Source organism: Anomaloglossus baeobatrachus, chromosome 4, assembly GCF_048569485.1.
Source record: "Anomaloglossus baeobatrachus isolate aAnoBae1 chromosome 4, aAnoBae1.hap1, whole genome shotgun sequence".
Classification (NCBI taxonomy): Eukaryota; Metazoa; Chordata; class Amphibia; order Anura; family Aromobatidae; genus Anomaloglossus; species Anomaloglossus baeobatrachus.
In genome coordinates, this window is record NC_134356.1 from 500974008 (window position 1) to 501000031 (window position 26024).

Genomic DNA, 26024 nt, shown 5'->3' on the forward strand with positions numbered 1-26024 from the left:
AGACTGATGATGCTGGGTAGGTGGCGAATTTATCTTTATAGCCTCCTTTCTTATTTTAGTACTTTTCCTCTATTTCACATCTTGGAAAATCCCTTTAATTATAAGACACATGCCTAGTCATTTTAAATCTGTTTATGAATTTTGTTACCATCACCTTTTGTAGAAAATCATTATAATGTTGAAAGGAGCACAGTCTCATACACCTGATAAAGTCTGAGCTGCAGTCAAGCATTTATGACTGTTCCTAAGGATAGACAATGTTTAAGTTTTGGAAAACCTTTGTCCATCACTGTTATATATACAGAATAATGACGGAAATGTCTTTTTTCTAAATTCGTCAAATGATCTTAGTCTAATTACAATCAATTACATTTATTCTACTTATAGCACATAACATATTTCTGTATTTTTAAACAATATTCATACAGACTATATGGCCGCAGTAATTGCATTACTGCAAATACATTAAATCATTAAATGGAACAATTGTAGGGACTACAGAACAGGAGAAGAACTTGTGTATTATGGTAACAAGCTGAGCAGCAGCACTCAATGTCAAGCAGCAGCTGCAAAAGCAAGCACAATTTTAGGAAGTATAAAAAGAGAAATAAAATCCCATGATCCCAATGTACTGTTACCCCTCTATAAATCACTTGTAAGGTCAAATATTGAATATGGGATCCAATTTTGGGCTCCACGTTTTAAATGGATATAGGAAAACTAGAATTGATTCAAAAGCAGGCAACTGGATTATTATATGGAAAGGAAGGACTCTACTAAAATTAGAGGTTGGAAAAGTTGGGCTTGTTTAACTTAGAAAAAAGACACATCAGAGGTGATCTTATTTATTCAGCATGTGAAATAAGTATTAAACACGTAATCAATTTTCTAAGTAAACAGATTTCTAAAGGTGTTATTGATATGAATTTTTCACTAGACATCAGGAACAACCCATTCAATCTACACAGGCAAAGAAATAAAACCATAGATGTCCATAGATTTAGCGATGTGTAATAATGAGAAATTACACAGAGAACAAGTACTGAATATGCTTACTAAAATTTATGTAATACTTTGTACAAAACACTTTCTTGGTGGTGACAGCTTCAAGACGCCTCCTCTATGGAGAAACTAGTGGCAAGCATTGCTCAGGTGGAATTTTGGCCCATTCTTCCACACAAACACTCTTCAAATCCTGAAAGTCCCTTGGGTTCCTTCTAAGAATTCTGATCTTTAGTTCCTTACATACATTTTCTATTGGATTCAGGTTGAGTAATTGGCTGGGCCATTCTAGCAGCTTTATTTTCTGTCTCTGAAATCACTTGAAAGTTTCCTTGCCTGTGTTTTTGGGTTCATTATCTTGCTGAAATGTCCACCCTTGTTTCATCTTCATCATCCTGGTGGATGACAGCAGATTTTTCTTAAGAATGTATTTGTACATTTGTCCACTCATCCTTCATGCAATCATATGATATGTGCCAGTGTCGTATGCTGACAAACAGCCTCACACCATGATGTTCTCACCTCCAAACTTCACTGTTGGCATGGTGTTTTTTGGAGTGATATGCATTGCCTTTTGGCCTCCAAACATGGTGTGTATTATGGCATCCAAAGAGTTCAATTTTGGTCTCATCTGATTAGACCATATTCTCCCAGTATTTCATAGACTTGTCTAAATGTTGATGAGCAAACTTTAAATGCACTTGAACATGCTTTTTGTTCCGCAATGAACTTCGGACTTGAGGTTTTAAGACAGCTCACTGGTTTTACTCATCATGAGATGCTTCTTTTGTAGCACCTTAGTAATGAGACACCTTTTTTAGTCCATCAGTTGAACCAGGGGTCGAACCCCCGATGCTACTAACTTTATAACTTGTCTTACTGTAAGGCTTTGAGATTTAAGAATAGGAGATTGTCGAGGGAAAAACTCTAATTTTCAAGAATCTACAGCATTAGTAACTATTTCTGTCTTTATTTCTGAATTTGTAGAGGAGTTCCAGAGACTAGAACAAGAAAGACTGGCACTCGAAGCTACCATTAAGGACAGCGAATTTCAAGATGGAAATAGTAGAATCCGCAGGTTCTTTTCTAAATCCAGCAAGCTGAATATTTCTAGCCAAGCATCTATGAAAGGTAACACTGTTTAAGAACTTCTTCCTTTATGATATATCCCACACATACAGCTATGAGTGTTGGGATAAATGCTTATCCTTTAAGCGGTAAGACCAGAAAAAAAAAGTTTCCATTCTTTTTGTGTCTATTTTTTATTTCCTGAATAATTTGCAAAATGATTCCCTAAAGGAAAATATATGACTCCATCTAAATTAAAATTAGAGCCTGAAGGAATAGTTGTGTAATTTATATACATTACAAGTTTTTCTACTTAGAACTATTTATGTTATGTTGTGCTGTCAGAAAAGCTTCCACTAAATAATAGCGTACTTTAGCTAGAGCGACATTTGCATTTAGCTTGAAGGGAGTTCACATTTAGTGCATGGTAAGCAGCCTCATTTCCTGCTTATGTATTCACAAATAAAATGATTGCAGAAAAAACATAAATTAGAAGTGATATAGTATATTCTATTGTATGGCGGCCTCCAGTATTAGAAGCTATTGACTCATTTTTCGCTCCTGACAGCAATACTTTGAGTTCTCCATTCAGCATATTTTGTGTCTTCAACAGGTTTGCAAAGTTCTATTACACAACTGACATTTATAAAGTTAGTAAAATGAATGTACACTACGGACCCGAGTCATCATTTTCGTTTTTTCTTTAAGTCACTTTTCTTTTTTTGCCTCTTGTTATTTTCTGACCTTTATTACACAAAATTCATCAAAATGTAGCAAAGTTCAAGAATTTGGCACACAAGCAAAAATAGCCTTTTTCCTGTCAGTTATCATTTTGGAGACTTTGGGAGCAAAAAGGCCCAACTTTTCAAAGTGGCTCTAAAGATTTGACTATATTATTTAAGTGCAGAAAATCACTCTAGAGGGGAACTGGAGCAGAGTTGTGACAAAGTTTGAGACTTTTTAAAAGGTCACAATTGTTGGTGAAAACATCTGGAATCGCTAAACTCTGCCCACAAAGTGGAAAAAAAAACAACAAAACAACAGGAGAACACATAAAAAATAAACTTAAGAAAGTGCAAATAGAATGGAGGTGCAAAACACAAAACTATACAAAAAACAGGGACGAAGGCAATGGTGAATCAGGGCACATATGTACTTGAAAACACAAGAAAGAAACAAACAGGTTCCTGTTACTGGGCTGTATAGGAGAGTTGTCAAACGATGCCCCCTTCTCTGACATTATTTAGTAATCTGCAGCTCACAGGACTTTCTGCTCTTCCTTTCGCACCCCCAACACAAATCCCATCCATTTTTCAGTCGAGAATTGAATTTGCCCATAGTGTATCTGAAAAATCAGGACATCCCCAGTAATTTTGGAACTTTATGCAGCTATCTTGTTGAAGACCTATAGTGTATGGATAAGCCAAGTTTCATTTAGCGGTGCAAACTGAAGGAATTAAAGGGGTTGTCAATTACTTGAACACCTCCTTCTCAATTAGCATGTTTACCACCAGTGAAATAACAAACACTTAGGCGGGCTTTGCACGTTGCGACACCGCAAGCCGATGCTGCGATGTCGCACGCGATAGTCCCCGCCCCCGTCGCAGGTACGATATCTTGTGATAGCTGGCGTAGCGATAATTTTCTTCACATGCACTCACCTGCCCTGCGATCGTCACTCTGGCCGGCGACCTGCCTCCTTCCTAAGGGGGCGGGTCGTGCGGCGTCTTAGCGACGTCACACGGTAGGCGGCCAATAGCGGCGGAGGGGCGGAGATGAGCAGGATGTAAACATCCTGCCCACCTCCTTCCTTCCATATAGCCGCCGGTGGCAGGTAAGGGGATGTTCCTCACTCCTGCAGCTTCACACACAGCGATGTGTGCTGCCGCAGGAACGAGGAACAACATCGTACTTGTCGCGGCACCGGCATTATGGAAATGTCGGTGAATGCAACGATGATACGAGAACAACGTTTTTGCGCTCGTTCATCGTATCATCTAGCATTTACACAGTACGATGTCGAAAGTGATGCCAGATGTGCGTCACTTTTGATTTGACCCCATCGACATCGCACGTGTGATGTCGCAACGTGCAAAGCCGCCCTTATAGTCACCTCCGGTGCCATCGCCATTTCAGCGGTGTTTTCATGTGCTCTCTCGGGATTTGCGTTACCTTGTTATGTTACTTGAGCCCTGCACTCATCACCGGCTTCATTCTCCTCGCTTTCGGACAAATCAAACATTAAGAGGAAGTAAGCAACCAACTAGAGCTTGGGCTTCCTCTTCATGTTTCATTTACCCGAAAGCGGGGAAAGTGAAACTGGCGATGATTGGGTGTAGGGATCGCGTGACATAACAATGTGACGTGATCCCCAGGACAGGAAGTGCTGACACCACTGGAACGGAATATAAGTGTTGCTATTTTACCAGGGGCAGACACAGTGATTGAGAAGTAGTTGTCCGATTAGTGGACAACCCTATTAACAGTCTTTCTAAGTTAAGACTTGTACATCAATTTTTCTAATTATGAAAATATAGTTGGTCCTTCACTTTAAAGAGGTTGTCCAGTGTTTATAAAGTAATTGTCTAACAGTAAATATGGAAGACATATTTTTAAAAAAACTTAACTATTAGATTCTCCACCACTCCTTCTATGAAGCTCTAGTGGTCCCTGAGGTTTACTTTGCTGTAGTAATAATGTGGTCTTCTGCTGTACATGCCCATAAGAGTCCACAGATTGGTTGTACATCAAGTGATCAGTACAGCAGAACAAAAACTGTTGGCACTGTAGTGGCGTATGATTTAACAGGCGAGTATTGGCTTAGCTTTATAATTTTCTCACATTACCATGCAAGAGCTTTAGGAAGGTATGGAACATACTGTATGTAGTAAAATAAGTAGTTTAAAAAATAGTGTTAATAGTTTATTTTTTATCATTTAACAAGATGCAAAGGTAATGAATAAAAGAGAAATCTAAGTCAAATCAAAATTTAGTGTGACCACCCTTTGCCGTCATCAATTCTTCTAGGTACACTTGCACACAGTTTATCATGAAAGTCTGCAGGGAGGTTATTCTAAACATCTTGGAGAACTAACCACAGATTTTCTGTGGATGTAGGCTTGCGCAAACTATTTTGCCTCTTCATGTAACTTCAAACAGACTTGATGATGTTGAGATCAGGGCCCTTTGGGGACCATATCATCACTTTCACGACTCATTGTTCTTTCTGCTGAAGATAATTCTTAATGTCATCGGCTGTATCTGCGAGGTCGTTGTCCTACTGCAGAATAACAGTACTGGATATGTATATGTATAATTTATTTTCTTCATTTTTTTTTTTTAACTATATTTTTATTAAAATTTTTCAATAACATATAACACCTGCATAAACGAATTCAGCATTGAAAATTCAATTCAAAAACATTACAATGTCCTGTTTGATCATGACAAATTCCATAACAATTTTTAGAATCAATAACCGTAACATGGCAAGGTAAAGCAAAGGAAGGCAGCGACCCCTTAATCCAACATTCCTATCGTTCCCCCCTATTTAACCCTTATGAACATGGTAATGACATAGAATAAAGAAGTCCCACTCAAAATCGGTTATTTACTCCTCACCCAACTTGGTTCCTTTTAGTCACCTTTCGGCCTTTCCTCCCCCACCTCCAAGCCATCCAATATATCCTTCAATTTTTCAGTATGATACCAGACTGTGTCCTTGAAAGGTGACATAATCCTGACTATCTCTTCCCGAGTACAATAGGTCAATATGAATTTCTTCCATTTGTTAAAGTACTGTTGTATTCTATCCGCCCTCCTTTCTGCATCCAGTCTTTCTATTTCAAGAAGATGCATGAGCTAACCCAAGATCTCTTCAAACGCGGGGACCCTAGACTCCAACCATTTATTAATATCGCTCTCTTGGCTGCCAGAAGTGTTTTCTTCATTTTCAATTCTTAGACAATCCACTTAAGAAAGTCTCTATACTAGATAATTAATTTATAAAATACTCAGTGATTTGAATGAAACATGTTAAGTAATATATGACATTTTGGGTAACAATTTCAGTACTTTGCTTTATCTATCTTGTACTGATGTTGTTAATTTATGCAGTTCATAATTTTTATTCTACTCATTCATATATAGCAGAAGTGGGCAATTAATTTTCCAGAGGGGGCACGTGAGAGACCATGACCGATGTAGAGGGCTGAACCAATAGGCTGAAATTAATTCTATTCAATATTAACTATAATTATTTTAGAGTAATATTAATTGTATCACTTGTGTAATGAATTAAGTATGCTGACACCCTCCTATATACACTATCAGCCCTCACACAGCTTCTTCTATACCGTATGAGACCATACAAAAGTTCCCTCTATACAGTATGATCCTCCACACAGCCACCTACATACAGTATGAGCCCCACAGAGCCCTCTAATACAGTATAAGCTTACACATATCCCCTATATACAGTATGAGCTCTCATAAAGCCTGTAAAATACCATATAAGCCCCAACATAGCTTCTCTATATACAGTGTGAGACCCCATATAGCCTTCTATATATAGTATAAGCCACCACATAACCCCCTCTATACAGTATGAGCCACCAGTCTACAAAATACATTATTAGCCCCACATAGTCTCCTATATACATTTCATTTCTGAGCCCCAAAAAGCATTAGATATATATTATGAGCCCTACATAGCCGCCTCCTAAATACATCTAAATACATTTCTGAGCCCTCACATAGTCTCCTATATACAGTATGAGTCCAACAGAACCTCTCATATACAGTAAGAGCCCAACATAAACTCCTATATTCAGTATGAGCTGCCACACAGTTTCCTATATTCAGTATCAGCCCCCCCATAGCCTGGTATATACATTTGGAGCCCTCACATAGTCTCCTAAATACAGCATGCGCCCCACAAAACCTCCTATATAGCCTCATTTATACATTTCTGAACCCCCACATAGCTTCATATATACATTTCAGAGCCCCCACATAACCTCCTAAATACAGCATGAGCCCATATATAGCCTCCTATATACAGTATGAGCCCCCACAGTCTCCTATACAAAAGTATGCGCCCCATATAGCCTCCTATACACTTTTGAGCCCTAACATAGCCTCCTAAATACCGTATGAGGCCCACATAGCCTCCTATATATATTATGGACCCTCGCATAGCTTCCTAAATAAACATGAGCCTTCATTATTGCCTCCTATGTACATTCCTGAGCCCCACATTGGCTCCTATATACATTATGAGCCCTACCTAGACTTCTTAATACAGCATGAGCCCCATATAGCCTCCTGTATACTTTATAAGATCTCATATAACCAACTATATACATGCAAACATCCCATACGCATAAAAAAAACAAACACATACTCACCTCACTCCCACGCTTTGCTCCAGCCTCCGGAGCACTTATGCTCTGCACAGCACAAGCAATTATGTGACGTTATTGTGTCTGCTGTGCCTCATGCTGATTGTGCAAAGATGGAGCCATCAACACCGTCCTCCACCAATGTGTTCACTGCTGTATTCATCCTGTGGATGCAGATAGCGGTGACATCGGGAAACAGTGGCGTCAGACATGTGGTTGGGGAGAGTATGGTGCGGCCACCAGTCCACTGTGTTGAGCCCTACAGTGGTCTCTGGCCGCATTTTGCCCTGATATAGCTCCATCATATTCCACAGTATGGAACAAAGAATATCATTAATATCATCCCTGTTCTCATAGGGGGCTTACCAGCTAAATTCCAAATGTATTATGTTCCATTTATGCAGAAAGTCCTATTAACAATTATGGTGCTTCTAGTTACAAGAAAGCAACGTTTTAGGCTATATTCACATGCAGTGTATATTTAATGGAAATTTACAACTGTTTTTTACAGTATATAACATTGAGATCCAAAAGTTATAGGCAACAACTCAAAAATGCATTTAAACACAAGACACAAGAGTCTTTAAATTCACCAATAATTGAAAACACCCCATAGACATCGTGATGCAAATGTATAAAACATTTTATTGGTAATAGTGCACAGGGTATTACAAATTACAGAGCAATAGTCAAAAATAACCGGAATGGGTAGTGAAGGAAGAGGGGAGAACCCCACGTGACCCAGGAAGAATGTCAGTTTGTTAAAAGCAGGACCTGCCAAACACTCTAATAGAAGTAGCAGCCAACTGTCCATAAAAGGCCCACATAGGAACCAATAGTCCAGAGTGCCACTAGTCAATAACCCAAAACATAGACAATAGCCTTATGTTAGGTCATACATCCGTATAACTAAGGCCTGTGTATGGGAACCTGACCTGAAGGCCGGGATATGCCGGGGGACGAAGTATTGGACGAAACACGTGTTGGGACGTCGGTCCCCACGTGCCCCTCAGGATCCGTGGACTGTCTGCCTTACGGGTAAGCCTCCATGCCTCATAGTTAGTCGATTGAGCTATACAGCCTGGGCACCCCTGATTGATTATGGGGTTATAGCCATTCTGTATGGCATATCCCGGCCTTCAGGTCAGGTTCCCATACACAGGCCTTAGTTATACGGATGTATGACCTAACATAAGGCTATTGTCTATGTTTTGGGTTATTGACTAGTGGCACTCTGGACTATTGGTTCCTATGTGGGCCTTTTATGGACAGTTGGCTGCTACTTCTATTAGAGTGTTTGGCAGGTCCTGCTTTTAACAAACTGACATTCTTCCTGGGTCACGTGGGGTTCTCCCCTCTTCCTTCACTACCCATTCCGGTTATTTTTGACTATTGCTCTGTAATTTGTAATACCCTGTGCACTATTACCAATAAAATGTTTTATACATTTGCATCACGATGTCTATGGGGTGTTTTCAATTATTGGTGAATTTAAAGACTCTTGTGTCTAAATGTTTTTTACAGTAACAGCAAAAGCTATGAGATTTCAGAAATTTCATGTACACACTTATAGGTTTTTTCCTGACTGAATGTGAGAACTGCATTTTTTGGAAATCTGCAGCATGTCAATCCATTCAACGGTTTTGTAATGTTTTTGCAGAGTTTTTTTTAACCTATGGAAAATAAAGAGAAATTGAAAAACATTATGGAAGAAACGCAAAGGCATTTTTATATTCACAATCTTAGGGTTTTGTGCACACATTAATTATATGCTGCATTTTGGTTGAGTTATTCTGGCAATTTTGTTACAAAAACTAAAGTATAGGGGGCTTTACACGCTACGACATCACTAATGCTAAGTCGTTGGGGTCACGGAATTGGTGACGCACATCCGGACGCATTAGTGATGCCGTTGCGTGTGACACCTATGAGCGATTTTGCATCGTTGCAAAAACGTGCAAAATCGCTCGTCTGTGACATGGGGGGTCCCTTCTCAAATATCGTTACTGCAGCAGTAACGAAGTTGTTCCTCGTTCCTGCAGCAGCACAAATCGTTCCGCGTGACACCGCAGGAATGAGGAAGCTCTCCTTACCTGCCTCCCGGTCGCTATGCGGAAGGAAGGAGGTGGGCGGGATGTTACGTCCCACTCATCTCCGCCCCTCCGCTTCTATTGGGCGGCGGTTCAGTGACGCAGCTGTGACGTCCCTGTGATGCTGAACGAACCGCCCCCTTAGAAAGGAGGCGGTTCGCCAGTCACAGCGACGTCGCCGGGCAGGTGAGTATGTGTGACAGGTCTGGGCGATGTTGTGCGGCACAGGCAGCGATTTGCCCGTGTCACACAACAGATGGGGGCGGGTACCCACACTAGCGATATCGGTACCGATATCGCAGCGTGTAAAGCGGCCTTTAGTCATAATGACAACACAGTGAATGAGATTCCTGAAGTGTCATGGACATGTAGCTTATTTTTAATTCTGTTGCATGTCGATTTTTTTCAGCGTTTTTGCAGTGTTTTTCAGCAACTTTACTGAATGGGCGAAAAAACGTGGTAAAATTGCATATATTTTATGCTGCGTTTTTCCTGCCAACACTTTAACATTGCACGTGAAATACTTAACATACGCACATACCCTTATGGGAGCTTAGATAACAATTAAAGGGAGTTAAAACAAACATTAGCTTTCGGCTTTAGTGCATGTGTATAAAAATGAAAAGGGAGATGCCATACAATCAGAAGTATAAAGCAATGGTATATAAAATGTAACTTTTAATAGATATATTTAAAAGGACAAAACATCAAAATTACATCCCCCTTTGTGTCAGTTAGCACAACATGAAAAAAGTGGACGGCTGCCTAGCTGAGGCGCCAATATTGATTGCAAACAGCACCATCAAATAAGCACCTCTAGATAAATTATACAACAAAGGTAGCAATTAACTACCGTGTATAATAATTATGTTTGAGGTATACACATAGAATAGAGGATGTTTCTAAAGAGGTTTTTTATATGAGGTGCAAGAAGAAATATTGCATCATGTCCTTTGAGAGATACCCACTAGAAATATGTAAACACTTGATGATAATTGACCTGTGGGATGAAAACAAATTAATGTGGCAGAAAATACCGCATGTAAACATCCACTCTACAGTGCTCATGTGCAACATGTAAACATACTGCCTGTAAACATCCGCTTTACAGTGCTGAAATGCAACAATAAATTAACCCTAGAACGCATACCTGGGGCCTCGCAGGCCTGCTAGGTTACTTGTTTTCCATGGTTGATTTCTATGGTTGCGCATTCTAGGGTTAATGACAAATTGATAGTTAGCTGGGAGAACAATAAGGTGTTCTAACCGTACACCCTTAAGGCCCCGTCACACACAGAGATAAATCTTTGGCAGATCTGTGGTTGCAGTGAAATCATGGACATATTGTTCCATTTGTACACAGCCACAAACCTGGCACTGATTGTCCACAATTTCACTGCAACCACAGATCTACCACAGATCTACCACAGATCTACCACAGATCTACCACAGATCTACCACAGATCTACCACAGATCTACCACAGATCTACCACAGATCTACCACAGATCTGCCACAGATCTGCCACAGATCTGCCACAGATCTGCCACAGATCTGCCACAGATCTGCCACAGATCTGCCACAGATCTGCCACAGATCTGCCACAGATCTGCCACAGATCTGCCACAGATTTATCTGTGTGTGTGACAGGGCCTTTACTGTCACCCAAAAGACTGGTAATATCTTATAGGCAAGGGGGGCCCTCAATACGCCACACATTACCGCAAACAATACCAGAAAAAATATCATCGCTCACTCCCCTCCTTCCTGACACGTTTCCTCAATAAACCTTGATTCATCAGGGCAAATGGAGGTTATGATAGGCGAGGCATTGTGAGCACTGAGCCATAAATCATGTAGTACAGGTGAGAAGGTGCCTATGGTTCATATAAACTAGATGGACCCCATGGTAGGATGAGTATTACCGAGTATCCTAAAATAAACAGTCAAAATAGCACCCCCCATAAGTTGATGCGATGTGGTAAGGCTGAAATTAATCAGGTAATACGGTATTCTCCTAAAGAGTGACATGTAAGGGGACCAGATCCGTCAAAAATTGTTTGTCATGTGGACGGAGACAACGTACAAAGTAACGTTTTTTGTCTATGTTGAAAAATCAGACAGCGACAGATCCGTCGCCGTCCGTCATTTGGTAGAATGGAAGCCTTTGGGCACAGGATCTGTCGTAATCCGTCAAATGATGGAATTCGGCGACGGATTCCGCTTTTTTTTAACTGAGCATGCTCCAATTTATTACTTGGGGCTCATTCAGATGACCGTTCCGTCGGGTGCCCCTGCAGTCTTTGTCCCACTCCTGCGCCAGCCCAGCGGCTGCTTGCACTGCAGTGTGTCAGCATCTGCCCGCACTGCAGTGTCAGCAGATGCCCGCACTGCAGTGTGTTAGCAGCTGCCCGCACTGCAGTGTGAGTCGATGCCCGCACAGTAGTGTGCGAGCAGCCGCAGGGATGATGAGAGTTGCCGTCAGGAGGCTAGTAAAGTTCATTACCTGCGGTGATGAAGTTCTGCACTCCTGCCGCCCGAGTCCTCTCGCAGGCGACCCGAGACTGTGACTAGCGGTGACATCACGGGCCGCTCGCGATACCTCATTTGTGAATGCTGTGGTCATTGATCTCAGTGACCAGCGCTGACATCAGGAGTGCAGCGTCTTCCATCACCGCAGGTAATGGACCTAGCTAACCTCCTGAAGTCAGCGCTGGTTATGCCCTGCAGTGACCTGGGCTAACCTGTTGATGATGTTAGCTCAGGTCACTGCACTTTTCTCCCAGTCAATGGGGAACATCTGTTCTTCATTGACTGGAACAGTGAGTATGGATCGTCGTGGGACCACCTTATTGGATTACGCCGGACCTGGAGTTGTTTTTACTTTCCAATAAATTGGTGAAAGAGGGAATGTATTGGGGAGTGTTTTTTCAAATAAAAATGTGTTTGTCGACTATTTTTTTTTTTTTTATTACTGACTGGGTTAGTGATGTCGGGTATCTGATAGATGCCATGACATCAATAACCCCAGGGCTTGATGCCAGATGACATTACACATCTGGTATCAACCCCATATGTTATCCCGTTTGCCACCGCACCAGGGCAACGGGATGAGGCAGGTAAAGTTCTAGGACTGTTGCATCTAATGGATGCGGCAATTCCAGCCGGCTGCTGGCTGATATTTTTAGGCTGGGGGGCTCCCAATGACGTGGGTCTCCCCAGCCTGAGAATACCAGCCAGCAGCTGTGAGGCTTTATCTTGGCTGGTATCAAAATTGGGGAGGACCGCACATTGTTTTTTTTAATTATTTATTGAACTGTACAAAAAACTGTACTGTAAAAACTTTGTATATATAGGTTTTTAGTAGCCAATAACGTTTGGGAGCCTCCCATTGGGCATTTTTAAAAAATGGATCTGTCAAAAAAAATGGAAGAAACGGATGAAAAAACTGATGTGACGGATCCATTTTTTCGCCAGATCCACTAGTCAGATCCGTCAAAAACGGATCCGTCGCATCAGTTTCTCACAATCTGGAACGGATTGTGACTGAGGGCAAAAAACTAATGTGTGAAAGGGGTCTAAGCCACAAAAGGTAATTGTTAAAGAAGCTGGTTGTTCGCAGAGTGCTGTATCCAAGCATATTAATGGACAGTTGAGTGGAAGGAAAAAGTGAGGTAGAAAAAGGTGCACAAGCAACCGGGATAACCGCAGCCTTGATAGCATCGTTAAGAAAAGGCCATTCAAAAATTTGGGGGAGAGTCACAAGGAGTGGTCTGCTGCTGGAGTCAGTGCTTCAAGAGCCATCACAAACAGATGTATCCAGGACATGGGAGAAAAAGAACTGGACTTTTGTTCAGTGGTCCAGGCTGTTGTTTTCAGATGAAAGTAAATTTTGCATTTAATTTGGAAATCAAGGTCCCAGAGTCTGGAAGAAGAGCTAAGAGACTACAATCCAAGCTGCTTGAGGTCTAGTGTGAGGTTCCACAATCAGTGATGGTTTGGGGAGCCATGTTCTCTGCTGGTGTAGGTCCACTGTGTTTTATCAAGACCAAAGTCAGCGCAACCGTCTACCAGGAAATTTTACAGCAATTCATGCTTCCCTCTGCTGACAAACTTTTTGGAGATGGAAATTTCATTTTCCAGCAGGACTTGGTACCTGTCCACACTGCCTAAAGTACCAACATCTGGTTTAATAACCACAGTATCACTGTGCTTGATTGGCCAGCAAACGTGTCTTACCTAAACCCCATATCTATGGGGTATTGTCAAGAAGAAGATGAGAGACACCAGACTCAACAATGCAGATGAGCTGAAGACTGTTATTAAAGCACCTGGGCTTCCATAACACCTCAGCAGTGCCACAGGCTGATCGCCTCCATGCCACGCCACATTGATGCAGTAATTCATGCAAGAGGAGCCCTGACCAAGTGCATTTACTGTACAGACTTTTCAATAGGCCAACATTTCTGCATTTAAAATCATTTTTTTCAGTTGATCTTATATAATATTCTAATTTTCTGAGATAATGACTTTTGGGTTTTCATTGGCTGTAAACCATAACCATCAACATTAACAATAATAAACACTTAACATAGATCACTATGTGTGTAATAATGACTATATAATATATGTGTTTCCCTTTTTGTATTGAATTACTGAAAAAAAACAACTTTTGATGATATTCTAATTTATTGAGATGCACTTGTATATAAAGAAATATAAATACATGGAATAACATAATGTACCCTAAACTATTTAACATATGATCCATGTCTGGAGGGGGTACTATTTGGGGGGGGGGAGGGGATAATATTTTACTGAATTTTTGAGAATTGTTCTACATGTAGAAATTCCCCCTCCGATGCTGACTTGTTCATTGACACATGTCATATCAAGACTTCTAATATGTAGGGAGCAGTATGAATGGTAACGTTAGGTGGAGGATGCCAATAGCACTTTTATAGGAAAAGCCAACTAATAACATAGAAGGATTATATTTACCCGTTACTTGTAGTCATTTTATGAGGGTATAAGTTTGACTTATGAACTCCCAAATTAGGCAGGACAGTTGGGCAGATAATACGGCAGCATAAAAATCCTGCAAAATCTGAATGAATTTAATTACTCTCCCGAGGAAATGAACTTGAACTAACAAAAAGGATCCTTTCACCAAAACAAATCAATTTAAATATATTAGCAACTTTTCTCATTGAAAACCATGTCATGTTCTCCGCAAACCGATCACACATTGTATTTTAATGCAATTTTCTTCCTGACTAAAATGATTTTATATACAAATATATGCATTGAATTTGTGATTGCTGGATTTGACAGGGTCAGTGAGACAGATATGCTGGCGCAGCCTGTATGATAACATTAGAATAAAGTTGTCAAGAGCTATTTATACTCTGAAAAATAAAAGAACCAGACAAACACAAATGATAAAGTCAGAACGAGTATGGATGACTGATGCTAAAGAAACTTTCTAGCTGCAAAAGACTTTACATCCCTTAATTATGTTGTCAAATTTTCATTCATTATTCCATTGTTATGGAAATTATATATTTCACATTATCATACATTATAGTATAAATTATCTTTAGTGAGGTACATTTGCAAAATTTCTTGTATTTGGAAGGGACAAGGGTTTTAAAATGTATCCTCACCCCTTCCATATATATATGTTAAGTCTTAACATATCACCCCAGGTTTTTTAAGTTTGTCATGTCACTTGTTCTCCAATATATAAAATTCTATCATATATCATTTTATTATCCTTATTACCTTATTAGCTTATTTAGTTGTTTCTATCTGGAAATTCATATTATACTTCTCTTCAGTTAGGCCATGTAGTCTCATGTTGTCCCTTGTATGAAAAAGGTCCCCATATCAGTCATTGGAAGAAGCCATGAAATTCAATGACATAGGCTGTACCACTGAAGTTTTGTACAGGGGAAATACAGAAGCTGCTATCTCAGTTAATGATGATTACCGTACAGTGCATATCACACAGTTATAATATAGGAAAGTACAGTTCAATCTTCCAACTGTATACCTGCACATTATCTATAGGTGTCATGGGGTATCTACAGATGGAACAGAGGCTTCTAGGCTGAGTGTAAGACTGGGGTCCCTGCGCTGTCCCTTATCTTGAGGGTTAGCTTGATGGTAGCAAGGTTCGAGCCCCCAGCATGGCCCTGTCTCCTGTCCAAGCCCTGATACTACTTCCCCCACCCAGGGAGCGGGCCAGAAACCCAGTAACCAAAACCCCACAAAAAGGCACAGACTAAGGTAAACGAAAACTTGTGCGCACTGCCCTCAAACACAAAGGAAGGATAGTATGTGAACTGAAGAATAACGCAAAAGGGGTAGGAAATAAATACACAACTGGAGAAGTCATACACTATGCAGAACTGCAACTTGTAGATCCCCATAGCACAAGAATCAGAAGTTATATCTGGCACTCAGCCCCAGGAGCCAGAACTATATAAAGGGTGTAGGCAGCTGAGGATGGTAATGAGCTGCCTGAGCTCCCAGCACATGAGCACAAGCCAGCAGAAATTAACTTCTGCTGTACTGGAGAGCAGCACAGCCAGAACCAGCCAACGCCCATGACAGGGTGTGCAACTAAGGGATCCCAGACTGCCTGTCGGACACTACAGTGTGAACAGAGTCCGACGCCGTCATGACACCCAGCAAGTGCAACGCCGAACACTGCAGACAATAAGAATAGTGAAGAGAGTACCAGGTAGGGGCTCATGTATAGAAACAGAATTTGAGAGATCTTCTTTAAGCCTTGGCATAATGGCTGTTGGTTGGTCAATCAGACATTCAGGAATCAGCCCTGATTAACCTAGGACACTGTGTACATATATGTGTAGAACCCCTGAAGCCCTCAGGGTGCTACAAGGTTCTGCATCCCCACAAGGATGCAGGGCCTACCCCCTTAGGGACCCAGAACCCCAATGGCGGTAACACCAAAAACCCAGGTAATCCCAGTTTTCCCCAACAATCCCCCATACAATGGTACCTAGCTAGGATGGGACCATGGATGGCCGCCTAGAGGTGGAGCCACTCCAGTCCACTAGTTGACCAGGTCAGACGGGCAAACTGTGGAGAGTAGTCGGGAACACAGGAAGTCAGTAGTCAGTCTAACTAAGTCAGAGCAGTGGTGACTGTGTGGAGAACTGTAGTGACTGCAGAGCTGTAAAGGTGGAAGTGAAGTGACTCCCTGACTCGGGTTGACGGTGCCCTGGTACCCAGGAGAGGTAGTTGCCGCTGAAGTATGGTGGAGTATTTTTGGAACTACGCACCGACGGGGTACTGGACCCTAGGACAAGAAAGAGCTTCAAGCCAACCTGTTAACACCTGCACAGCTAAGGGGACTATCAAGGACCTTGCTGACCCTAAAGAATCCGAAGACTCAGTAGCAAAGAGAGAGTCGGGGACAGGACCAGAGACTCCAACCCAACAGAGTACAAGCTACTGTCAGGCGGACAGAGGTGGACAAACCACAAACCGGGGACCCCCAGTGTTCCATACCACGGGGACCCACTTACCAGAGACAGGTGCAGGGGAAGAAGGTACCAGAGAACCAGACTGGCACTGGAACGAAGGGGACCTGAAGGCAAAACCAGCCGGCCTCGGGTAACCAGTTAACATCTTGAGAAAAGTGAGTAAACCCAGTTGCACTGAATACCTGTCTGGATTCCTTCTTCCAACGCTCACTGCACCATACACCTGCTGGGATAATACCCTACTTGCGGAGGGCCCAAGTCATCAGAGCTGCACATTTCATCAGCCCCAGCAAAATCTGCAGTGGTGGCTCCCTACACTTAGCCGCAACACCGCAAGTGGCGTCACAAATAACTCTATTCACCAATCCCCTGTAAATATCCCCCATTACAAAAAGGGCCCAGGGCACGGAACCGGGTAACAGCCACCACCGTGACATTCCTAATAGAGACACTGCCTGGAACCGAGTACCCCATATCCCTGGGTGCTACATATGTAATAGAGAAAAGCCGTTGTGCGGACAATGAAGTATGGATATTCTGTCATTGAAGCCAAATAAACGACTTTCCATTTTTTTTAACCTACTTTTCTTCTAATTATAAGAAATTATACAGGGAATTACTGAGTGCCTAAGAGGTCAATTCCTATGTTACAGACACCCATTTAATACAGTACCTACTCCATTGCTTGGCTTTCTTTTTAAATTATAGTGTCGATGTTATGTTGTAAAGTAGGGTATAGAGGTTAATAAATTGCTGGTTTCTTCCTTTATTAAAACATTAAGGTTATTTCATGCCCACGTCAGTGGATTGAGGTCTCCATATTCTTTTTTAGCCCATCATCATTAATATCCCTTATGACGTTTGGTGGTAGGGTCATAAATTGTCCATGATACACAATACATTCCTTGGCAGCATGGCCCCTCTGTATCTGAACAAAAAGAATTCCGACCTCCACACTGCACCAATTTATTCATTTCCTCTTTGGAGCCAAAAGTTGTGAAAAAAACACTACACGTCCTAAATACATAACTAAAAAAATAAGTAAGAATCTAATATTACTGTTGTTCATCACAATTTGGAAATTGCTTCTAAATTTATTGTAGTTTTGGTTTGAACAAAATACTGTAAAAACACAAGTCGCAGTGAATTGTTTCTGACAGGATCCTGAGAAGATAACAATTTGTGGAAAGATGTACTTCAAATGCTTGATGGTGTTATCACCTCTCCCATTACGCTATGTTGTGCAATACTGAACATGTCAAGAGCTACTAATCGCCACTGTTAGTGCCCACATGACAGGCCATCTATCACTGTAATTGCTCTCCAGGCTACCAGCTCTCAGAAAACTGACGCAGCAAAGTAAAAAGTCCCATATCCCTCCAAAATTACATTAAGCCATATTCCCCATTTCTCTTATTGGAAACCATATGCAGGAAGCATATTAAGTAGGAAAAGTCTAATTAACTCTGTTTACTAAAAAAGATATTGAAATATTGTGTGTTTGTGTGTGTGTGTGTGTGTGTGTGTGTGTGCGTGTGTATATATATATATATATATATATATATATATATATATATATACACACACTGTATATCAGAAAAGGGATTACACTCCTCAAATTTTTAATGTGATATATTTATTATATCTTTTCATGGGACAACAATGAAGATATGATACGTTGATATAATGCAAAGTAGTAAAGTAGTTGGTGTAGAGCTTGTATACCAGTGTAATTTTGGTGTGCTAAATAACTCAACACACAACCATTAATGTCTCAAGGTCTCAGGTGTGAATGGAGATCAGGTGTGTTTAAATTTGGTGTTATTGCTCACACGAGAGTGAGTAATAACACCAAATTTAAACACACCTGATCTGGTCACTGGAAGTTCAACATGGCACCTCATGGCAAATAATTCTCTGAGGATCTCAAAAAATAAGAATTGTTGTTTCACATAAAGATGGCGGAAGCTATAACAAGATTGCCAACACCCTGAAACTGAGCTGCAACAAGCCCATACAGAGGTTTAACAAGACTGGTTACATGCAGAACAGGTCTTGCCATGTATGACCAAAGAAGTTGAGTGCATATGCTCAGTATCTCACAGTACATGTTGATATTCATGGTTCCCTCAATAAACTGTAGTTCCCCCCGGCAGCCCCAAACCATGACACCACACCTGTCTTTGTACTCCTCAGCTGGTCGCTGCCACGCATGTTTGACACAATCTAAACTAAATAGGTTTATCTTGGTTTTATCAGACCACAGGACATGGTTCCAGTAATCCATGTCCTTATTTTGTTTGTCTTCAGCTTTCTTGTGCATTATCTTTGTAAGAAGCTTTCTTCTGTGACCAAAGCCATTCAGACCAATTTGATGCAGCGTGTAGCGTAAGGTCTGTGCATTAATAGACAACCTCTGGATATGATGCTGAAGCAGAGCATGATCCTCTCCCTTCAGAAACTGGGCTGCGGGGCAGTATTCCATCATGATAATGATCTTATACACACCTCCAAGAGAACCACTGCCTTGCTAAAGAAATTGAAGGTAAAAGTGCTGGACTGGCCAAGCATGTCTTTAGATCAAAACCCTATTGAGCATCTGTGGGGCATCCTCAAATGGAAAGTGGAGGAGCACAAGATCTCTAACATCCACCAGGTTCGTAATGTCGTCATGGAGGATAGAAGAGGAGTCCAGTGGCTCCTGTGAAGCTCTTCTGAACTCCATGCCCAAGAGACTTAAAACAGTGCACGAAAATAATGGTGGCCACACGAAATATTGACACTTTGGATACAGTTTGGCCATTTTCACTTAGGAGTGTATTCACTTTTTATGGCCAGAGGTTTTGACATTAATGGTTGTATGTGGAGTTAGGGCACGCCAAATTTACACTGTTATACAACCTGCACACTGACTATTTCACATTGTATCAAAGTGTCATATTTTCAGTGTTGTCCCATGAAAAGACAATTAAATATTTACAAAATTGTGAGGGGTGCACTCATTTTTGTGATATACTGTGCATATATATTGTAACAAAGTGAAGGGTGTGGTGCTGGATGAAAGGTATATTTCTCCCAGCAAATGCCTTTCACACTGGTGAGCAGCAAGTAAGGAGGTCAAACCTGGCCTGGTCCTTCTCTGCTATCCGGGGTTTTTGCGGCAACGCCGGAGATGCGCAGCTGCAAGATTAGGACAGCATAAATAGGCAGCCAGAACTGGTCAGGGTGTAGGGGGTTTGGGCTGGAAAGCTGAAGAAGGTCTTGTGTGATTAACATACCTGAACAGACTGATACGTCCGGGACCAATGCTATGCTGTTTGACAAGCTGGACTTTTTCTTCGCATTCCTGTTTGATTTAAGACTGTTTTTATTCTGCTTGATACCAGTGTTAATAAAACACTGAGCTTTTAGACTGAAAACCTGTTTATGCCATTTTATTGTGTCCCTGCCACTGCCTACCAACATTATATATAAATGGTAACAACTTCTGTGTGGCGTTATTTCATGTATTAGTTTTTCTGTCCAGTAATCCTATTTTTCATACTGTAATCAGCATTTTTCTGGCCTGAAAAGGATAGAAGTAAAGATATTGATTTCTTTGTGTGTACATAAAGTATATTTAAACGTTCTGAACATAACGTTACTGCTCATTGTAAAGTGAGTCTGTCAGCACAAAATGACTGTTCAAACTGATCACTGCACCTTGTAGGGGACATAGTCCTAATAATAACTAAACTTTTGTTGATCAAATCTATAACTTCATTTTCCAGAAATTGTTTTTTATTCATATATGCTAATGAGGTACTTGGTGCATTCTGCGTATAGCCCAGCAGTTCGTTGCACCTTCCCGTCTAGAGTTTTGTACCTATCTCAGCCCTCCACTTTCTTGGTGGACGGCTCTGGCATCACAGGACCCAAAAGGGGAGGAGAAAGATGGGGAAAAAAAGTAGGTGGGAAGAAGCATTGAACTATTTGGCTACGCCCAGAGTGCACAGAGCAACTCATTAGCATATTTGAATAAAGAACAATTTCTGGGAAAAGCCGCAAAGAATTTGGACACTAAGGGCCGCCTCATTCATTATTGGTTTTGCTTTACTTTAGTTTAGTTTTTTGCATTTTTCTTCTCTTTTTCATTTGCACATTATTTTTCTTTTAATTTGCACCTTTTTTTTAAGCATATTTTATATTTGTTTCCCAGTTTTTTTGTTTGTTAATGTGGGCGTAGTTTGAGGTTTTCAGATGTTTTCAGCTGATTTATCAATTGCGACTTAAAAATACATTTCTAAATTATTAGCATAAATATATTAAAGTACCATACTGGACTGATTTTATGTATGACTGAAATGTTTGAACATATTGTACGACCTATTAATAAAACATGCAACTTTTTTGTGTGTTAAAGTCGTAAATGAAGTTAAAGACAAAAATAAAGAGAATACTTGATTATATACAAAATTCATGGATTGTTTTGTAGAGTTTGATGCAAAAAACATCATTGAAGACCACAAAACAAAAATAGAAAAGTGACTTAGAAAAAAATAAATGATAAATCGGAACATAAAATTATAACTTTTTTATTGTCCCCTAAAATGTGCTGCTCCTGGCTAGAAAAGTCACTTTGTGCTGACATATATAAAGATATTGTACGTTCAGCTATGATCTCTTACATCATGGTTTGATGCCATCAATACTTTGACAATGGGGGAAGGGTGATGATGACGTGCCCCTTTGTCACCGGCCAGATTCAGGGTGACAGTGGAATGAATGCAGAAGACATTAGTGCCAAGAGGGCAGTGCATCACAGTGTAAGACCGGAGTCACACTTGGGAGGGCCTTGCGTGTAACTTACGCGAATCTCTCATTGCATCACCCGTCTCGGCTGCATACTATCCAGACAGGAGCGTCTCAGCTGCATAGAGATACATGCAACCAACCCGCTCCTGTCAGGAGAGTGTGCGGCCGTGCCAGGTGATTCAATGAGAGACTCGCGCGAGTTACACGCAAGGCACTCGCAAGAGTGACTCCGGCCTAAGAGGTTATTGCTTAACTTGTTTTTATCAGTAAGTTACAAGTCGGGCAACATGGTGGCTTTGCAGCACTAGGGTCCTGGGTTCAAGTCTCACAAGGACAAGATCTGCAAAGAGTTTGTATGTTCTCCCTGTGTTTGTGTGGGTTTCCTCCGGGTTGTTTAGATTGCGAGCCTGAGTGGAGACAGTGTTGATAATGTCTGTAAACCGCTGGGGAATATGCCTTGCCACTCTGCCAATCCCTTCACTGGCTTTCCATTGCACAAAGACTCCAAAACACTAACTATGACATACAAAGCCATCCACAACCTTTCTTCTCCTTACATCTGCAATCTAGTTTCCCGGTACCTAGCTGCACGTAACCGCAGATCCTCATAAGATCGCCTTCTCCACTCCTCTTCACACAATCGCATACAAGATTTCTCCCGTGCCTCCCCCATACTCTGGAATGCTCTAACCCAGCATATCAGACTCTCACCTACCATGGAAAGCTTCAAAAGAAACCTGAAGACCCTCCTCTTCTGATAAGCCTACAACCTACAATAACCCTCAGACCAGTACATCACTGCATAACCTTCTCCACCTTCATCTACTATATCTTCACCCATCCCCTGTAGACTGGGAGCCCTCGTGGCCAGGATCCTCTCTCCTCCTGTACCAGTCTGTTTTGTATTGTTCATGATTATTGTACTTATATTTTATGTATAACCTTTTGAATTATATAATTTATATAATTTTATATATATTGCAGTTAGCTAAATAGACAGAAAGCAGACAAACCCTTTAACTTTTATGTCAGCCAGAGACATCCTATAATTCAGGTAGGAGACTCAAGATCTTCAGAATGAAAAATTCCTATCTGTAGTTTCGGTCTATAGGTGACACCAAAGATCAGCTTTTATACTCTACAGAATTTCTGTCCTTGTACTCTTTTGCATTGCAGTTTAGCCCCATTCACTGTATAGTCTCTACTAAAAGTTACTCTAAACTGTTGATCCCTGGAACTACTACTCATAAGATTGTGATTTTGTCACGTGCGAAGAATATGTAAGGTATGCAAATGCAGTAGAGTAGGTGAAATAAGCAATTCGAGGGCCATTTTAGAAGTGACTGTAATACAGAAATGTTAGCAGGAGCATATTTATTAAAGTATTAGTCCCCTTATAAAGCTGTGATCGCTCATGTATAATTCATCTGACAGGAGAAAAGAGGAACATTTTGTAAATTTGGTTGTAGTTTTGTAAGCAAAATATGTGAAATTACCTACCAATAAATGATGGAAAGTGACAGGCGGACAAAGCATCGCAGGAACAAATAACATTCTGAAAGTCAAGATTGATACTTTTAATACTTTTAAATAATGTGGGTTATGATCTTACATCAGCTAAATAATTTAAGATGACATTTCCTAAACTGTTTGCATTGTGCTCGTTTCAGCCTTCTTAATTTGACAAATCCATTTCCTTTGTTCTAGGCAGCTGAAATTTCCAATTTTTAAGCATGACATTAAATATATGAGATATTATAATGAAATTCAGTCTAGCCCAGAAACTAAAGATGCCTGAAATGTACCAGTCTGCTGACATCTACAGTGGAATTGCCGATGTCTACAGTTAACAATCTAGACTCATATTTTTGCTTCATATTTCAGACGTCAACACAGCTCCACCAATGCTCATGGGCGAGTATAACCAGAGACTCGTAGAAGCTAGTGAACAATTTAAGAAGAAGCAAGGAAAGGGCACTATTGATGTCTGGTGGCTGTTTGATGATGGCGGTAAGAAGACTTCATACAAAATTTTTAGTTAAAATGTTAAACGCGATAAATATACTGTAAGTACCCGGTACCACCAGCCTAAAAACATAGTCCTAAAATTCAGAGCCCTCAATCTTAAACGCTTCCTCCAAATGAACACAACTGTAAATCCATATTACAAGTGATTTACTGAAAATGGGCATAAAGTTACGACTGATGAATGGCATGAGTACAGGAGTTGGGCCTGTGCCATCTTCAGAAGGAAAAGGCTGTTATCGGTCACAGAACTTTACCCCTCAGTCAATAGTGACAGCAGCATATGAGGAGTTTGACAAATAAAGTAATTTCCTTTGTCAACCCATTGGCACCCTCGCAGCACGATCATGGGGTGCTGACAGGTTGCAATGACAACCAGAGGCCTCACAATGGTTTCCGTGACTGCCATGTCTCTAACAAAATCAAATCCTCCACTGCCCTGATAGGCTAACTATCAGTTATACACTGACAGGTTAGAAAATGCTCTTGTGCAACATACAGTAGGTTTTAGAGTGTATTGTATTATCAATGGGATCAAAGTCTCCTGATGGGACAAGAAAATACTGTAAAATGAAAAAGGAAACAAAAAAGGTTTTTAAGTGTTATAAGAAAAATGTAGTAATATAATCACACAACAAAAAAGTAAGATGCATCTGCATGAGAAATCATGAATCTCATTCACTTTGTTGGTCCTTGTGACAAAACTAAATGGGGAAAAAAATCCTTAAAAATGCAGCAAATACTTTAACCAGTGGTCCAAAGGCCAAAGTAATTTTCATCTAAATTCCTATCTATTTCGTGCTATAATCTAGACCAATTTGTAAAATACTTGCAGTGAGAATTCCCTCTCCTTCTCTAAGTATGCTATCTAACTGCTATTGTATTTTTCCCTACTTCCTCTCTGATGACCTCTTTGTTTGAGAATCCCTGTGCATTCTGGGATAGTCAAATGAGTTGTCATGAGGTTGCAGGGGCTAGAGTTGCTGCCACAGCCTCTTCAACCACCATGAAACAAAGCATCATCAGTGACACTCGTTTCAGGAGAAAGTCTAGTCCCTTAGGGATGTGCACTGTGTGATGTGCACAATGACAGTGCACTCTTTGTTATTGGCTCGAATCAACAGTAATCAGCCGTCAACAGAGCGGGGCACACTGTCAGTGCACATAGGCAGAAAACCCGGCTGGCAAGGAGGAGTGATGTCACTTGTGGGGGCAGTGCTGCTCTTTGCCCACCAGGTATTCTGCATATGCACACTGACCGTGCACTCTACTCTGTTTCTGGATAGAGAATTTTTAATGCAAGTGTATTAGAAATTAGTTTAGATTATGGAACAAAATAGATAGGGATCTAGATTAAAATTACTTTGGCTTTTAGACTATCCCTTTAATGTGTGAATATACGCAAAGGAACTAATGTGGTATCCTAAGGGTATTTGTAAGAGTTAAATGTTTGCGGCAAAAAAATCTGCTACAAATACTGAAGTTTTGGCAGGAAAAATGCTAAAAGAATGGAAATGGTGCAGATTTAAAACTGCTTCCAATCTGCAAAGAAAAAATAAGCTACAAGTGTATGAGACTTCATAATTTTCAGTCACTTTGCTGGAACTAGGAAATCCTTCAGTTTTTGTGATAAAACTGTGTAGGGAAAAAAAACAGACAAAAACACAGCAAGTACGTAATGTGTGCACATACTCTCTGATTGTAAATATGGAAAGATCACAAAGATAATATCCTACTACAGATCTTAAATTGAGGGGATATCTAAATATCCCAAAACCAAAAAGGTAAAGGTGGGTCATGTCTCTCAGATATTCTAAAGTACAATCTGCTTGGCTTGCTTTTCTTTTTTAATATAAATTGCACAACAATATTAAACCTTGAAATCTGACATTTCATTAACAGCCAAATTTCTTATAATAGATCTTTATTAATAACAATAGATAATTTTTAATCTTTGTTTTGTTACAAGTGTTTTTCCAATATAAAATATAAACTTTCAAGTCATAAAAGTTCCTTCTTCCTTTGTGTCAGACGGTATATACTATAAAACTAGAAGTATGTACAATATAAGGAGCATTCCCAGAATCCTAAATAACCAATGTTGTCAAATAGAAGTAATTTTACAAA

General features: G+C 40.5%; 1 protein-coding gene across 2 annotated transcripts in view; it reads left to right on the forward strand.

Moving 5' to 3' along the window:
• Nucleotides 1–26024, forward strand: part of SLC12A1 (solute carrier family 12 member 1) — a 243034-nt gene that overhangs the window by 205676 nt on the left and 11334 nt on the right. For both annotated transcript variants that reach the window (XM_075345801.1, XM_075345802.1), the window contains 2 exons: nt 1990–2133; nt 23757–23882. In XM_075345801.1, the coding sequence (XP_075201916.1) occupies nt 1990–2133; nt 23757–23882 (270 nt within the window). The remainder of the gene's footprint in view (nt 1–1989; nt 2134–23756; nt 23883–26024) is intronic.